At 37.3% G+C, this 18,998-nt stretch overlaps 1 protein-coding gene across 2 annotated transcripts in view; it reads left to right on the top strand.

The window, feature by feature from the left end:
• BANK1 (B cell scaffold protein with ankyrin repeats 1) overlaps positions 1 to 18,998 on the top strand; it is a 330,602-nt gene that overhangs the window by 35,097 nt on the left and 276,507 nt on the right. For both annotated transcript variants that reach the window (XM_070392081.1, XM_070392074.1), the window contains exon 2: positions 10,469 to 10,867. In XM_070392081.1, coding sequence (XP_070248182.1) covers positions 10,469 to 10,867 — 399 coding nt within the window. The remainder of the gene's footprint in view (positions 1 to 10,468; positions 10,868 to 18,998) is intronic.

Raw genomic sequence — 18,998 nt, 5'->3', positions numbered from 1 at the left:
TATAATATTGGTTTGGTGGTGATGAATTCCTTTAGCTTTTTCTTGTCTGTGAGGCTCCTTATCTGACCTTCAATTCTAAATTATAGCTTTGCTGGGTAGAGTAATCTTGGTTGTAGGTTCTTGCTATTTATCACTTTGAATATTTCTTGCCACTCCCTTCTGGCCTGCATAGTTTCTGTTGAGAAATTAGCTGACAGTGATATGGGCATTCCCTTGTAGGTAACTAACTCCTTTTCTCTTGCTGCTTTTAAGGTTCTTTCAATGCCCTTGGCATTGAAATAGGAATTTTAGGGGTGATATAGGCAGGTTTAGGGTATTTTTAAAATTAAGGGGGTCCATGGAAAAAACACAGGGCTACAGAGTTACAAAAGGGTACATTTCCATAAAACAGAGGAGTTGGGAGAGGCAACAGTTACATTTCCATAAGACAAGGGAAAGGCAGAAGTTACATTTCCATAACATAAGGAAACTGGGAGTAGCCAAAGGTTTACATTTACAGAATAAAGGAGGGCCTTACATGTCCTATGTGAGGTTTGACCTTTGAGCTCAGGAGTTGCTATAGTGACCAAACCAAAGGGGAATAGTGGCCAATCAGAGGGGATATTGAGGCACAAAACTTTCAGCCTTTATAAAAAGGGGAAAAGGGAACTTGGTGGGACTCTTTCCCCCTCCCCACATGGGAGTCCGTGCTATGAGACTCTTTCCCCCTCCCCATGTAGGAGTCTTTGCTTGTTCTTCAGTAAATTTCTACATTTGCTCTACCATCTTCCATCAGTGGTTTCATTCTTTGACTCTGATGGACAAGGAATCTGAGAAAGCCATCCAGCCCAGGGGAACACCACGTGTTCCAGTGCAAAAACTGTATCAGCATTTTAATTATGATGTGTCTTGGTGTGGTTCTCTTTGGATTCCTCTTGTTTGGGGATCTCTGTGCTTCTTGGACCTGTCAGTCTATTTCTTTCACCAGGTAGGGGAAGTTTTCTGTCATTATTTCTTCAAATAGATTTTCAATATCTTGCTCTCTCTCTTCTTCTGGCACCCCCATAACTTGGATGTTGGTACGCTTGAAGTTTTCCCAGAGGCTCCTTACACTATCTTCATATTTTTTCTTTTTTGCTCCTCTGGTTGGGTGGTTTTTGCTTCCTCATATTTCAAATCATTTATTTGATTCTTGGGATACTATAGCCCAGTGGTCGCCAACCTTTTGGACCTCACGGACCACCAGTGGTCCATGGATCACTGGTTGGTGACTGCTGCTCTAGTTTACTGTTGAATCCCTATATATTATTCTTTATTTCAGTCAGTGTATGCTTAATTTCTGACTGGTCCTTTTCCATTTTTTTTTGGCATTCTCACTAAGATCCTTGCAAGTCTCATTAAGTCCTTTGGATGTTTCTGGAAGATTCTTGAGTAACCTTATAACTGTGGTTTTGAACTCTATATCCAGTAGTTTGCTTTCTTCCATTTCTTTCATTTATGACGTTTTTCTTTGTCTCCACATTTTGGCTGTTTCCCTGTGTTTGCTTCTATGTATTGGATAGCTGCTAAGTCTCCTTGAGTTGATAGAGTGGGCTTGTGTAGTAGGTGTCCTATAGGGTCCAGTGGCTCAGCCTCCTCCATCACCTGAAGTGGACACTCTTGGTGCACCCCTTTGTGGGTTTTGTGCACAGTCTTGTTGTAGTTGAGCCTTAATTGCTGTTGGTGTCACTGGGAGGAATTCACTTCCAGGCCAATTCGCTATGGGGACAAGCTGTGACTACAGTGGGAGAACTGCTGTGCAGGAGACACCCTTATGGGGAAGAACTTGCTTCAGTGGGGCTTTGGTGCTCCCTGAGTCTGCCCCGTGAGTGTGTCACTTATGGATGTGTAGAGTTGTAATCTGGTATGGTCTCACACTGACCACTGGGTACACTGGCTCTTGGGTCTCCAGGGAGGTGCAAAGTCACCCACTGCCTGGGGCCACCAAGCAGGAGCTACAGAGAGATCTGCAGATCCTCCTCTTTGTATCAGGTTTGGCAGTGCCTAGACAAGGCCCAGCTGTGAAGCAAGGCAGGTTGGTGCTGGTTCCAGGTCTTAGGCCTTTTATTGATATTTGGAGCTCCTGAACCAGCTGCATCTTGTTTGACAGGTTTTTAGCTTGAGAAAGGACAGGGCATTCATATGCAAAAGCTGCTGCACACAGCTTGGGTGGGTTTATAAATTGGGTGGGGCAAGGTCTCAGGGGATCACCAGGGTGGAGCAAAAGCAATGGCTGACAGTCAGCCCTGCAAAGGGGAGGTCCTAGCACAGGAACAATGACCACTGCCAGCAGCTCTGTCTTGAAGAAAGCTGCTCCCGAGTTCCTTTCCTGATGCCAGACAGCCCAGTTTTTCCCTGTATGTGTTTGGGTCCCCCAGAACCTCGCCCAGCACTGGAGCTCAGAGGGAGCGGGAGGAAGCAGGACCTTGTAAGTTAAGTTTGTGTTATAGGCCTTTTAAGAGGAGCAGCTGGGTCCCCAGCAGCCTGTGTGTCACTCAGGCCCAATCCGCCCTGGTTTTTACAGCCTGTAATTCTTACTGCCCATAGGGACTTCTTTTCCCTGCTCTGGGACCCTTGGCTGGGCATCTGGTGTGGGCCTGGGACCCCTTAGTCCTCTGGGCGGCCTCCATAGAGGCAATCTCCCTTCTGATTAAAAAAGCAGCCCATGTGGGTGCCGGACCAGCCCATTCCACTCTCCGTACCTCCTCCTAGTCGCAGTGTGCTTGCTTCTTTACTTCTCTAGTTGTAGTACTTCCATTCAGCTGGCTTTTTGGTGGTCCTAGATGATGGTTGTTCTGTATTTTAGTTGTAATTTTGATGTGGTTGTGGGAGGCAGCAAGTACAGGCATTTGCCTACGTTGCCATCTTGGATCTTCTCCCTAAAACTTGATTTTTAGTATACATTTCTATGCGTTTGACAAATCCGTGTAAGTCATGAAAATTTAGTCTAGTGGTGTAATTACTCAAGGGTAATATCTGTTTCATATCTTCAAGATCTGTATCCCAACTTTGCTGAATTATGTTTTTCTTTGAAATTAACTTTATGTTTGTGGAAAGTACTTTGCCACAGGGAAAGGTATTTCCAAGATGAATTTTTTTACAGCCATATAAAAAAATGATCAAACCTTGATCCTATTGGGACCTCAGTTGTAATTCTAGAAAATATTCAGCAAGCATTTGTTGATCACCAGTGTGGCCATAGGCTTGTTATATTAGCCCAGTTACTCACAAAGAAACAGGGAAACATGAATTCAAATCTAACTTGCATTTATATAAGATACAATGAATGTAAAGATATTACATAGAAGAAAGTAACTTGTAGGCTCATATTGCAAAGATATGTTTTCTTAATTAGTGACCTAGTTTATATATTTTAATTCTGAAATAAGCATATCCTTGTCCACTCTTTCTTCTTTTAACAAATATAGATCCATGGCCCACCAGGCCTTTTCTTCAAAGCAAAGTGGACAATTAGAGATACTGCTTAAGGTTCTGACAACTAGGAAAATTTCCTCCCACCATTCTTCTTCAGGGACCACCATGAGTGAGCCTGAAATGCAGCCACCGTTCACTTGGGACTGGTACTAGTACATTTCAGACACATTCATATCCAGTAAAGAGGTCATGTGTACAACAGCCGTTGATATCAACACCTGGTTATATTTATGAAAATCACCAGTTGTTTTATACCAGCAAACCAATGAGCTAAGCAGAGATGTGAAACAATACCACCATTATTACATCTTTCAAATTTTTGTTGGTGGCAATTATCTTTATAATTATTCCAGTATTTGTTTTAGTTTGCTATTTTGGTGATGATGGAGGAACGGGGTTGAACAGTTCCAGAGACTTAAATTTTTTCCTTCCTACCATAATGTTCTCATTCTCTGTAAATATTCAGCCATTTCCTATGTGTATATATTGCCACTACACATTCATGGCTCACAGAGTATCTCTATGAGATACATCTAAGGCTTGATGTGATATACCATTACACCTTATTTCCATAAGTTCCCACTCTTACATGTGTGCCATGGTGGCATATTGGGTCTTCAGGAATTTGTCAGTGGAGATGGTAACTAGTAAGAACTAGTTACCAGTACACATGGCTGCAGGACTGGAGAATGCTTGGAAAAGGATGAATTGTATACATGTTTAGCCACAGAGAAGCATCCTTTCTCAAAGGGACTTTTTCCCCCAGTACACATGGCTGCAGGACTGGAGAATGCTTGGAAAAGGATGAATTGTATACATGTTTAGCCACAGAGAAGCATCCTTTCTCAAAGGGACTTGGCCTTCCCTTAGTCAAAGGACTATGAGTCTGAAACAAGATAGGAGGCTCTAAATCCCCACCATGGTAACTCCAGTTAGTTTTTGCACTCAAATCTAAAATTGTTTTCTTTATAAACATGAAATTAGAGCTTTTGGGGCTATACATACATTTCATTCCTAAGGACCCTCAGATATATTCTTTACAACAGACCCCTGCAGGGAAAAACACTTTGGTTTCTTGAATTGCCTTTAATGCTTCAGTATTGCCATTCATTCTTCATCAATTCAGACTTCATTATCTCCCATTGACATCAAAAGTTCAATTCAAATATCTAGTTCTCATCATTGGCTCCAGGCTACGGGGCAGATGTCACAGAGCTTTCATGATTGGAATTCTTAAAGCTTAGTGAAGGGAGTGCCAGAACTCTTTGGAGCAAAGGTCAGCAACTGCAGCCAATAGGCAAAGCCCAGCTGGTGGCCTGTTTGTGTACAGCCTGTGTGAGTCATTTTCACACTTTAAAGGGAAGAAGAGAAAGAGGAGGAGGAAGAGGAGGAAGTAGGAGGGGAGGAAGGAAGGATGGAAGGAGGGAAGGAAAAGAGAAGATGTGTTATGTGCACTGCAAAACCTCAAGTATTTATTACCTAGCCCTTTATAGAAGAAGTATGGCTGTGACCCCCTTTCTCCTTGATGGCAGGCAATTATTGACTATGTAATCACATTGGCTGCAGACCACTACATAGCCCAAGCTTTAATTGTCCATTCTAATAGGCTGTTAAGGACATCCCACATAATTGAGATAACATTAAAATCTGAATCTTCTGTGAATACAATCATATTGATAAATTCAACCAGATTCAATCATCCATTTTGTCCTTCTTGGTCTAATAAATATTAAAAACCACACCATATGCACTTTTCAGACTCTTGCTAATACATATGGGCAAAAACCTCTAATAATTTCTGTGTATGAAATAGTTTCTCAAATACTTCTTTCACTTATGAGGTCTAACTCTAGGTATTGATCTTAGAGGCAATTATTGAGGGGTGTTGGCATAATCAGGGTGTTGGGGAACCTTTTTTCTACCAAGGTCCACTTGGATATTTATAACATCATTCTCAGGCCATATAAAATTATCAACTTAAAAATAACCTGCTTTATTTGGTCAAACATTTAACTAACTCACCCCTCATGTCTTGGCAAGGCCAGATCAAATGATTTTGTGGGCCTTATATGGCCCTCCCAAGGTCTGGAATTTCCCCATTCCTGGCATACATAATGAAAAAAGTGGACATCACTTCTAAGGCAATTGCCGCAAGTGAAAATTTTGAAAACTTTTTATTTTGTTTTAGTTTGTTTGTTTTTAAATGGAATGTAGGTTTCCCCAGTAAAGAAAGAGCCAAGGACATTTGGGAGTTAAAAGTTCTCAGCCTCACCTATCCTAGCTGGTGTGGCTCAGTGTTTAATCCCCAGTCAAGGGCACATGCCTAGGTTGGGGGCTGTATCCTCAGTGTGGGACATGCAGGAGGCAATTGATCAATGATTCTCTCTCTCATCATTGATGTTTCTATCTCTCTCTCCCTCTTCCTTTCCCTTCCTCTCTGAAATCAATAAAAATATATTTTAAAAAAGTTCTCAGCCTTATCTCTGCCCCAATCTTTTCTCTGAATTCTTATGGTTCCAATTTGTTAAAACCGTTGTTTTACATTAGTTTAAGAATCTTGGAGGGGTTTTGTCTGCTACTGAAGTTGTAACTCTGAGTGCATATGCATGCTTTCTAGGGGAAGAGTCAATCTGGAGAGATCACAGAAAATATTCAGGTCCTAAGGAAATCGTTCTTGAGTGTGAAGTAGAGAAATGCAAAGCCCTTTAAGGGACTGTGTGAAATGATACTACTACCATATTTAATCGATTCTGACAATGTTTTTGTTTGTTTGTTTTGACCTACTCAAATTCTCTGAAATCAGAATTCATCTTAAAACTTGTAGTATATGATAGCTTATTTGATCACAGTATTCTTACAATAAAGGGCTGTCTTATGGTCACCGTTATCTTAGATTCAATAGTCTGTAGAGTAATGGCAATCAGAGCTGGGAAAGGAGATGGCCATTGCAAAAATAGAATTCCACAAACTTGGACTAAATAAGTTTGAAACATTTTAAAATCTCCTTACAGATCTAGAATCTTATGTTTATGATTTTAAGTAAAATATTAACAATATGTACTAGTGATAAAAACTGATAGCGGTGGGAGTTGAACATTTGCAGTTTATATGTGAGGAGTAGAAGGTCTTAGCAAAATAAACCTGTAAAAGTTAACACTTGCTTTATTTTTAGAGAAAAAACATACCCTCCAAGGTTGTTCTGTAAAGCATGAAAACATCTGTTTGCATCTTAAACAGAAGAAAGGGGAAAATTTTACATTTGTATAAAAATAAGTTTACTGGATGTTTTTCACTGTAGCTGAAAAGCATAATCTTAAAATGTGTTGGTACTTTCCTGTATTTAAAAGGAACAACTAGGTTAATTAACATATATGTTAATTTCCCTTGAGGAAGACTGAGAAATGGACACAAATGCAGGTATTTTATTTAGAGGCGAGCTCAGTACTAGTGAGAAAAATGGGAAATGTGAGACAAATAGGGGAGAAAAGCAATAAGGTGTATATTAATTAGCAGAATAATTTTATGAGCAGTTACAACTCAATAGCCCTGAAACCCTCTCATTACTCTGTAGAACAAACCTCAGAATTGTCCCACTGAAGACGGCAGAAGCTGAGTTCTGTGCACATTGATTTCCATCCCTCATTGGCTAGGGGTTGACACCCCCAACCCTCCAGCCCTCTATGCACTAAACCCCCAGCACTTCTGATCTGCCAGGCAGTTACATGGGCTGAGGCAGCTCCAAAGAAAGTACCCAGGCAGCAAAGCAGAGGTCAGTGTGCTTGACTGACCATCAAGATGTAGCTGGTGGCCGGGGAGATATGGGATGGACATCAGCAGCATCTACTACACAGATATATACAGAAAACACCTGGTACTTTTTGCCACTATGAATAAGTGAAATTAACCAACTTTCCTGGAGGAGAAATATGAGTTATACTGTTTTACCACCTTCATCCTATGGAAAATCCCTAGTTTGTTCCCCTGTTGTACTGGAGTACAAAGTTAGAGTATAAGATCATTTCAGTTATATTTACTATATAATATGAGTACTGATATATTTGTGTGTGATTATATCAAGATTAATGTTCATGTCAATCACTACTAAGTCCATTATGGCTGCAAATCATTTCTTTGTAATTTTCTGTTTGTTTTTCCTGTACTTTGGTTACCAGTTAGGAAAAAATATAGTATTGAATAGATACACATTTAATCTTTCTTCATTATGCACAAACATGAGGAAGATAAGGGATCTTATTAAAAAAGAAAAAATCTACCATTTGAAGCTATAAATCTGTATTAAGAAGAATTTTGATTTATGATCAGTCTCATTCTTTTAGCAAAATGTAGTATAATCTATTATTGGTGCCAAAGCAATTATTGATATAAGTTATTGATACAATTACTTTCCAGTTTAAGGATTTGTTATAATATTTTGCAAGATAAATAAGGCATCATTATGAAATCTGAAAGAACACTTTATAGTAAATTTATAAAAATTAATATGGCTCCGTTTTGTTCCTACCATTGTGTAATATTCTCATTTACTTTATGTTGCTAGATTGGAGATTTGCATTTTAAATAATTTATTTGCAGACTTTAATCACAAATTGAAGCTTTCAGGAATGAAAATTCTGCATTTCTATATTTTAGGTTCATCATTTATTGTTTCTTTTCACAGCCTATTAAAATTGGCCAACCTTAATGACGATAGAGCTCCTTAAATGGGCAGAATGATGATTGCCATTTTATTTAGGTTAAGTGTGTAAAGGGAAGTGCATTGCAAGGCCAAGGCCAGTAGGCTCCTCTTGAGACTTGATAGAGAACTCTTGTTGGATTTATAGTTCAGATGTTACTCAAAGACAAGCTTGTATTTTTTAGGATAAGGGAAAAGAATACCATGGATATGAAAAGGCATTTTATTGACTTTTGTAGTTTGACTCAGTGCAGTTTTATACAAAAAGATTAGAAAGCAGCAGAAATACCAATTACTATTTTCATGGCCCTGACTTAACCTCACTGAGGCTCAATGTCATTATCAGTAAAGTAAGAATAATAAAGCTAACTTCATGCAATTTTGTGACTATTAAATGAAGTAATGCATGTTAAATGCTTAGCAACATACCTTGGTACATGGAAAATCTTAGTAAGTAATAATTGAGAAAATTAAAAATTAAAAGACCCAAATAATTTAATCTATAGAAAAGGAAGGGTTGGCTTTCAATGCTAATCCTCAGGTTTTTAAAAACTGTCAAACAGCGATTATTGATTCGGTGTAAGTCAATACAAATGTAAAAGGAAAACTCACTTTCAACATAAGAAAAAATAGCCGTAAAGTATTGAGAAAGAGTAATTTTCTTGGGCAGTTTTGAAAGGTAGGTTATGATCATCTCTGGAATTGATTTCTTATGATTGTCTTTCTATGGTAGTGTGATACCCAACCACGTAATGTGGCAGTATTCATGCCATACTTTAATATACCTTCGTAGTTCAGTCTATAATTTTATTGATTTAAATTTGAGAGTCAAGAAGGAAGTTCTATAAATTCTTCATAGATAACTGCTCTTAGAGTAAGTCATATAGTCTATTTTATCTTTTCCCTTGAGAGGAAATCAGATTCCCAGTAAGCTTTCACATACATGGCATATTTAGGATTAATTTATAGACTGCTTAATATTAACTAATCTAGTTCATCTCACTATAATAAATCTATTTGAATCTTTTAAATAATGTTACTGTGATCTTTGCTCTTTGAGGTTAAAAGTACAGACTGGAGTCAGACTGCCTGCATTCGAATCCTAATTCCAATACCAGTTTTATTTTCTCATCTGTAAAATCAGAATCACATTACTTCTTTAATAGGGTAATGTTGAGAATTAAGTGAATAACATATGTAAAATAGGAAAAGTCCTAGTTTATTTTAAGTACTTGGTACTTAAGGTTCTCTAATGTAAAAATATTACTGGTTTAGGTTTTACTGCAATTATTCCATAACTATACAGAAGTTACTCTGGCTAGTTATAATATCTCCTCTACTGTTCCTCAAACATAAAAATGCTGAATTATGACACTCTGTCTGTGTTTGTTCAACAATTTATTTAGCATTCAGGCTGGGTGAGACACTACATAGAGAATAACAACTATACTGATGATTCATACACAACTAGTATATGCTTCTCATATGTTTTCTGCCAGATGTTTTTTTTCTCATTCTGTATATGTAAATATATTTTAAATTGTTGTCAAATACTGTTCAAGAAATAGTGCTAGGCATCCTGTAGGAATCAATGAGTTGAAAGAGAAAGCATCTGTCATCAGAGATAGTTTTTATATCATGAGAAAGACTGGTAGTTTTCATTGGTACTAGTTCTAGGGTGGGAGATAAGTTTAGGATTAGTACTTCCCCACTAGAACCTTCTATTTATTTTATCAGAATCAACTTTATAGTTTATGACAGGCAATAGTACCCTTTATTGGTTATTTTTACTATTGAATTTCTTCTTATTTTTATTCTGTTGGTTTTCTGGGCATGGAAATTCTATAACCTGTCTTTATGTACCCATCTTGACCTGGAAGAAAAATTTTAAGGTTCTGTAATGTAAATTCTCTTATTCTCAGAATAATCTGATTCATTAGGTAAAAGAAACAATGGATCAAAGGGGTTAAATATCATAATCTAGGTAAATTTGTGTTTACTGGTAGAGCCATACCCTAATTCTATAGAATATTCTTCCTGTTCTGCCAGGCCTCTCACTTCCTTTGAGCATCTTCTAGATTCACATTTGTACAGTGAATACAGCACAGACTTACACAAAGCATGAACTTTGTTGCATCTGAAGGATTAGTTTAATCTCATATGATTATGATGGGGATAATATGAATTACATTTTTAGTCTCACATATAAGAAATTAATATATTCCCTAAGGAGTACATTAAAGTGTTTGAGAAATAACAATATAACCATCTGTTAGCATTTTAAATATAAGAAAAGTAATATATTATTGTCTCTTTTTCCAGAAAATACAAAAGACATCCTGATATTATATGAAGAGGACGCTGAGGAATGGGCTCTGTACTTGAGGAAAGTATTTTTACATATTGTGAAAAGAGAAGCAATCCTGTTGTACAGCTTGGAGAATTTCTCTCTTCTGGATTTGGAATTGCTGAGTTTAAACTCTTACAAATGCAAACTTTTGATACTATCAGATAGCCTGCTTAAAGACTTAACTCCGAAGAAATGTCAGTTCCTGGAAAAGGTACTTCACTCACCAGACAGTGTGGTTACCCTGCTGTGTGGGGTGGCGAGTTCAGATGAGCTCTACAAGTTGTTAAATGTCCCTGGAGGCAGATGGGAGATCTCAACTGAGCAGGGGCCCGAAGACTACATCTCTGTAATCGAGAGCATCATATTCGAAGGTAGTGTTACCAAATCTTCCTTATCTATTTGTTTATATTTTTGTCTATTTATTACACTTTAAAAAAAATCTAAAGTTTTTTTAAAGAATGAATATCTGGATGTTAGGATAAAAAAGAAAAAAATGAAAGCGAATTTATTTAAGAGTATATTGCACTGTCCTCAAAATGCATAAAGGTTGTTAATTTTTAGCAATATTCCAATAAGAGCTTATGGGTTGTTCTAAAATGGTTCATAAATATATTTCTTAGGGAAGCTTATGTAAGATTATACTTGGCTGAACAAAAATGGTATGCTAAGCTGCTAGAAGCTAGTTTCCTACTTAACTTGCTGTAATGTTACCACGCAGTAGCAGTCCAATGTTTGAAGGTCTGGTTTAGAACTACAGAGCTTTTGTTGTGTTGATAATTGGATGGTATCTATTACTGGCATAAAATACTGTTATTTTTATTAACTTTAAAAACAAATTTTGTTTTAATCATATATCCATTGTGTTAAAGAGCAAAAGGCAAGGGCTCCTTCATTAATTAATTATAGTTCCATGTCACAGTCAAAGCTCTGAGGCTTATAATGTTAAAGCTTCGCCCTCCCCCGTCTCTTCTGCTTCAGGCTTGATGTGGAAGGGCTGCCATGGTCAGCCCCTTCGCTGCTTTTCTCAACCTGCGCTTTCCCTTTAACTCCTAGTGTTCCAGCTGCAGGAAAGAGGTGGGGTTCTTATTTCCCAGTGGCTATATAATCCATGAAGTGTTGGCTCTTTTTCTTGGAGTATGTTTCTGGGTTGTTGGGTGATCCCCTCATTCACTGAGGATGTCCCGCCTGCAGTTCTATAATGAGTGTTTCCTCTCTTCTAAGCATCTGGTGTGGAGGTCCACCTTCTATAGATTCTAACTGTGGGTTTCCATGGCTCCCTCATGTGTCTCTTTTGATCAAAGTCTCTCTGAGGTATCTCCTGGCTGGTCCTTTCTCTCTCTCACCTGGTCCAGGTCATCTGTAAAACCATTCCTTTGTCTTTTGCCCTGACAAACTGCACAGGCAAGCCATTCCCAGCATAGCCACCACCATCCTGCCTCAGAGCAACAGTGCAGTCACAGCCTCTTGCCTGTAATCATTTTCTAACATGAGTCTCAGTGTTCTATACATCCAGAGAGCACAAATCAACCCTCAGTGGTCTGCTGGCAGCCCTTATCACTATGGGTGAGGATGGTGATATCCCTCAGGTTTCCCCATGGTGGATGGGGGACTCATAGCACATTAACAACTCTCCTTAAAAAAATCCTCTTTCTATTTTCCAGCCTTCCAACATCTCCAAATTCAATGTTTTTAAAGCCTTGTTTAAGTAATCTATTGTTGCCTAAAAACCTACCTTAAAGTATAGCAACTTAAGACAATAAACAATGGTTCTATCACCGATTCTATGGGTGAGGAATCTGGGAGCGGCTCAGCTGGGAGGTTTTGGATCAGTGGTTGTAGTCAAGCTGTCAAGAGCTACAATGGTTCATAAGCCTCCCCTGTCCACTGGGGGAGGATTTGCTTCCAAAAGGACCTTATACTGTTGGCAAGTTTGTTACTGAATTTTTAATCATCTCTTGGTTGGATAAGTCCCCTCTCCTAGATTCCTGAGGTCCTAGATTTCTGAGGGAGGGCCCTTGGCAGCAATGTTTCTGAAGTCTTGCATGTTCAAAAGTCTTTGTCTTTTATCTTGTACTTTAAGTACATTTTGACTGAGGACCATGTTGCTCTTCTTTCTTCTAGCATTGTAGGATTTAGGGAGATCTTATTTGCCTGGTTAACTAAAGGATTCTTCATTTGTGTTTTAAATCTAATGACTTCACAGAAATGTTATCGTAGTACTGACTGTTCTGGACTAGTTTGCCCAGAGACCTGGCTATTTTTGTATCAGTCCCACTCCCTCCCCAAGATATAGATTCAAGTCTTCTTTTAGTTCAGGAACAATGTCTTGATTTATATCTTTAAACATGTGAACAATCTTATTATGATGATTCCTTTTATGTGTAGGCTGAATTTATTTTATTTATGATACATTCAAACAATTCATTTTGATTCTTTATTAATATTCATTACTTAGTTTGTATTATCACATCAGGTTTTGCTGTCTTCTTATGTTTTCAGTACTTTCTTTTCCCCTGTATACTGTCCAACTTATCTCTCACTGTTATGGTGCTTTTACTATTTTTCATTATACTGTTTGGTTGAGCATTGAAAGTTTACAATTCATCTCTTATTCTTGTCTTGCTAACTGCTCCTTAACATCTTGCATTCTGCACTCTATAATTGCTTCAAAGAGGTGGTTGCTATTTATTGCATTTTAAAAATTCACGGTGAAATGCTTGGTCACAATTTTCCATTTCTCTTATGGCAGCATGCTCTTAGTTGTGTGTTTCTGATGTGCCATTGGTTTTATTTTGTTCTCTTTCTCTTGTAGAATCTTTATATAGATCCTGTGGTTGCTCAGTTTTGTTTTGTTTTTGTGCCTCTGAACAAAGTGAGTTTGTGGTTTTTTTTTGTCTAGCCAATGTAGGTAGGCAATGTGGGCTTTTGTTGTTTGTTCTGTTCCTTCCGTTTTTCTCCCCCACAATGAAAGACTTTACTTCTCTTTTTCCACATATGTAGATTGCTTTCTGCAAATATGTCTTTTCTGTGTAGTTCCTCATTTAACCCTACTTTCTCTGCTTTTTGGAACCAAACTGCTTTCACAGATGCTTCCACCTGAAACTGTTGCATTATGTCTACAATATAAAAATGTGTGGCCCCTACCCTTAGAGGGAGGTAGGTTTGTTAGCTCTTCTTGAAACCTGCAGATTCTAGATTAAGTCTTCAAGGTTTCTTTCCCCTGTTTCCTACTGCACATGCTTTAGCTCATCATCACTGGTTTTGGAGCCACTCCATTAATCTGGAGGTCTAGAATTTCACTGTTTTCTATTTTCAGTAAATAGAACATTTGCACAATTGTTTCTCATTCTTGATCTTTGGAATCATTTTCAGGAATAGAAAGGGGAAATGTTGATTATACAGTAAAATTTTGAAACTGGCAGTCCTCAAGTTTTTTCTTACCTCTGTTTTTTGTTTGTTTTCCTCAAGTGCATTAAGTTTTTTTGCGTGTGTTTTGTTGTTGTTGTTGAAAAGGAAAAACGTTACAACTGGAAACTGAAAATTTTTCAATACAATGCACATAAAATACAAGTAATTGTATGCTAATTCCCCTCCTACTCCCCCATCCCCAAGACAGAGGAGCACTATAAATTGGTGGCAAAACTTTAAATGATTCTCCACACCTATCATTTCTATTTCCTTAAAGAGATGAGTTATGGCCACTTAAGTTATGCTGCCTCTATTACATAAAAATATTGACCAAAAAACCTGTTGTTGTAGTGTTATATTTTATGATGAATATCTTTAGGTGGTTATGTCAGTGGAGTTCTTGTATATCTTCAAATTATTTTCCTATTGATATTTAAATTAAAATACCCCCATGCTTTATGAAAAACTAGGATTGTTTTGAAGACATCATTAGCTCTCATCTTCCCACATTCAAATTTTAGACTCTATTTCTTAGAGTAACTTAGATGCACCTACCAATTGAAAAACACAACAATGTGCATAAGCAAACACATTCAAAAATGATAAAGTTGTCTTAACTATGAGCATGCAATCAGAAATTAGAACTTTAAGCAATTTACAAACCATGCATGAAATAACTTTTACATATGGGTTGGGAACCTTGACAAAATCAGTGCTAATTGCTATAGTTGTGTTGAATATGTAAAGTCTAGTTTTTAAAAAATGGGTGAAATAAAATGAAAGATAATGGAATTCAGTTTTTACTGTCCTTTTGCTACTTCTCTATCCCATAGAGAACTTATATAAAAAAGAAAGGGAACCAATTACTTAGAAACATGACATGATAATGAGAATAGTCATGGAAATAACTAAATGTTCTAATATCTTAATATATAAAGAGGTAATATGCAAATTTGGCTGGGACACCAAAACGGGACGACCAAAAGGGAGGTGGTTGCGCATGCAGGTGATGCCTGGAGCGGAGACGGAGACAGAGATGGGGAGCCTGCCCCAGCCGGTGCAGCAGCTCCGGTGCCTGGAGTAGACACAGGCAGGGGAGCAGGGGGAGTATGGGGTGGAAATCAGGCGTGGTCCCGGCCGCCTGTGGTGCCAGTCAGGCGCGGGTCCCAGCTGCCTATGGCGGTGGTCCGGCCTGACTTCCGCAGCGGCCTGTGGGGTGCCTCCTCGTGCAATTTCAATCGCATGCTGGGCCTCTAGTATTTATATAAGAAAGAAAACTCAGAAAACATTTTATATGTTTAATATCATTATTTTTGTTCTGAGTATTTTATTTCCTTTTTAGGAATTAAGAAAGCTAAATTTCATGTCTCTTTAATTCCCAAATTAGGATTAATACAAACCTATATGTGTTTCCCACCTTTCTGTGTAGTATAATTATTTTGACCATTGTTCATCTATTTTCTGTCTTCTACTTTATTTTTTTGTGTCTTTAGCTCATTGTCTGCTTCTAGTTTGTCCACATGTGTAGGTTTCATACAGCATTGTTTATCTGTATACATAAAAGACTAAGCAACCATTACGACTGAATGACTGGTCGCTATGATGCACACTGACCACCAGGGGGCAGACACTCAATGCAGGACCTACCTACCACAGTCCCTCCCTCTGGCCGGCGGGGTGGTTAGTGTGCTCCCACAGCCAACCTCCCATGGCCAGCACCCGGCCAACCTCCCACGGTCCCTCCCCTAAGGCTCCAGGCACTGGAGAATCAGAGTCTGGGAAGCCTGTAGGAGGAGAACAACCCTTACTCTGATTAAAACAGAGTAGCAGCTCGAAGTGGGCAGAAGGGGCAAGGCAGCAGCCCAACTGCAAAGACGTAAAGCAAGCACCACTGCCATCTTACCTCTGCCACCCCACCATGCCCCTTGCCCTTCTGCCCCCATCAGCCACTTCTAGCTCAGCCGCTACCTTCCCGAGCTCCTAACTGCTGATTGGCTAGCGCTCCTATGGCTGTGTGCCACCATTGGCCTAAGTCAGCTACCTATCATGCTTGGGAGTGGAGCCCTGAGAAAATGTGTGGCGAAGGTAGGAGAGAAGACCTGTCTGTCTGTCAGCAACTCTGCCCCGGGGAGAGTGAGGCAGTCAAAGCCTGGGCAGCAAAGGAGAGCTGGCATTCACGCCATTTTGGGGTGCTCTGTCTGTGGTCTTTGCTTGACGCTACCTCAGCACATTTACACAACTAGATTAGGGTCTGCTGACCAACCTTTTTCAATCTCTAATTCTATTACATTTTTATTATTGTTCACTTATGATTCTCATTACATTCTTTGTAATTATTTTTGACAGTTCCTTTTCTTCTCCCTATTATTTTATGTTTTAAAATGTAATGCTGGTGACTTTTTTTTCTAAAACATTTCAGCACTCCAAACATTCAAAAAATAACAGAAGAGTACAAATTGTGTCGTGTTTTTTTTAAAAATATTTTTATTGATTTCAGAGAGGAAGGGAGTGGGAGAGATAGAAACATCAATGATGAGAGAGAATCATTGATTGGCTAACCCACAGTAGGAATCGAGCCCACAACTCAACTCATGCCCTGACCTGGAATTGAACATGACCTCCTGTTCAACCACTGAGCCACACAGGTCAGGCCAAATTGAGTTTTTAAGTGCAGGTTTATAAATGTTTTGGGTGCATTGGGCTTTTCACTTTTTTAATGATAAAAATTTCTGTATATTATCGCCAAAAATACACAACCTTAGACAAAGCGTGAGGGGTATCAAACAAACCTAAATTAGATTTCACAAAATAATATATTTTTTTGTATTTTTCAAATATATTAAAGTCTAGAAACTAAAAGAAAGGATGAGTTATTGTTCCAGATTAAATTAATTTAAGGTTGCACAAAAACTACATATAATATTTAATCCTGAATTATACACTAGACTAGGAAATATGGCTATAGTTAATATTTTTATAAACAGAAGTTCTTAATATAGTTATATATGTCAATATTTTTCTTTAATTTACTACTTTATATCCTGTCTAGGAAATCCTTGCCTCTTTTAGGTCATACATACATCTTCTAAAATTTGAAACTTTTGACTTTTCTCATTAGATTATGACATCCATATGGAATTAATTCTGTGTGCAATGTGTGGTTAGATGCCAGATTATTTTTCCCATGTGAATGAACTGTTCTTTGAATGTTTCAGTTGAATATATATAACAGTTTGGAACCATTCAGGTTTTCTATTTGAGTAATTTTTGTTGTGTGTTTATTTCTAAGAACTTGCTGATTTCAATTGTTTTCTAATCATTGACATAAAATTGTTTATAACATTTCTTTATTTTTTGTAACTGCTCTATATGAAATTGTGTGCTCTTTTTTTCATTTCTAAAGATCATTCATTTGTGTCTCTTTTATTAAATAGCAATTAATCTTCCCAGAAGTTTGTAAATTTCATTTTCCCTTTCAAAAGACAACCTTTTGAGTTTTTAACACTTGGAGTGGGGGAAACGAGTTAAGTCGGCTCGCGTGAATTGCGCGTACTCCGCGGGAGCCGTCTTTAACTCGGTTCATATAGATTTGCGGTGGAGTGCGGGAAACGTGTAAACTCGGGCCGATTGTAACTGCGTATTACCAAATATTTGTTTGTTTGCCGTTCACAAAGATACCTACCTGCGTATGCGAACCGTTTCATACCCATTGGGGTAATAGGTATCATAAAAATCCCTGATTTTGCGCGGGAAACCTAAATAATTGCCCGCGCCATCTTATATTTTGGCGGGAAATTCACCCCACACCAGAGTGTTAAAAAGTGTTTTATTATCATAAAATTTTATTTATTTTGTATTTTATTTAATATTTATTTCCTTTTACTTTCTTTGAATTTTTAAAAAGTTTAGCTCTTGGAAATCTACCTTATTGTTTTTTCTTTTAAAAATAAATATTTAAGGCTATAATGGCAAAGTACTTCATCTATATCCAACAAATTTTTACAACTTTTTATCATTATTTTTTAGTTCCACATATTTTCTAATTTTATTTTGATTCCTCCTTTAGAAATAAGATAAATAAACAGAAGTATGAGCTTTAATTTTTCTTTTTGCAATTGATTTCTAAATTTTGTTGCATGGTCAGAGAATATGGTCTATATTATTCAGGCAGTTTGAAATTTAATGAGTTGTATTTGACTAATTTTTGAAATATTCCATGTATACTGGGAAAGAACACATTTCCATATTTGGTATGTATTGTTATTTATGTCTATTGGATAAGCTTGTTACTTATATGGTGTATATATTTACATTCTTTTATTTTGAACTATCATTATGTATTTACTCTATCTTTATATTTATTAAGGGTATACAGCTGGATTTTTAATATTCAGTCTTAAAATCTTAGTCTTTTAATGTGTAATTTAATTACACGTTGATTATAATACTTGATGCATATAGATTCAATTTTGCCATCTTATTTATTGCTTCATCTTTTGTTTCATTTTTTTATTTTTTTCTTTAACTTTTCTTGCTTTCTTTTGAATTGAGTTCCTCCCCACTCCATTTGTGTGCTACTTTATTCTTTCAGTGATATCCTGGAAATTTCAAGATGTATACTTAATGTAGCCATTAAATTAGCATTATTAACCATTTTAAATTATTAGTTATATTTAATTTTCTTTCTTATTAAAAATATATAAAGGCCTTTTGTAATGCTTTAACTTGAATGATCTCCTTTTCCAGTTTTATAGGATAATTATTCTATCTGACATTTTTCCATGTATTTGATTTTTAGACAATCAATATTTGTTTAATTTAAACCACTTATTTACACTATTCTTTATATGCCATTCTTTCTTTTATACCAAATCTCTTCCTGAGATAATTTTTTTCCATAAAGCATATATTAAAAATTTATTTTAGTGAGCCTTTTTGGTAATAAACTAACTCAGTTTCTATTTTCATTATTACTGGAAATAGGCTCAGTGGATATAGCAGTTGGGTTATTTTCTCTCAGTCCTTGAAAGTATTACTCTACTCTCTTCTCATGTCCATGTTGCCATTAAGAAGTTGGTTCTCTGACAACCATTC

This window comes from Myotis yumanensis, unplaced genomic scaffold (assembly GCF_028538775.1).
Source record: "Myotis yumanensis isolate MYYU_CA2020_CCGP unplaced genomic scaffold, mMyoYum1.0.hap1 SCAF_1, whole genome shotgun sequence".
NCBI lineage: Eukaryota > Metazoa > Chordata > Mammalia > Chiroptera > Vespertilionidae > Myotis > Myotis yumanensis.
Note: the sequence above shows the minus strand (reverse complement) of the source record. Positions and strands in the feature narration are given on the sequence as shown.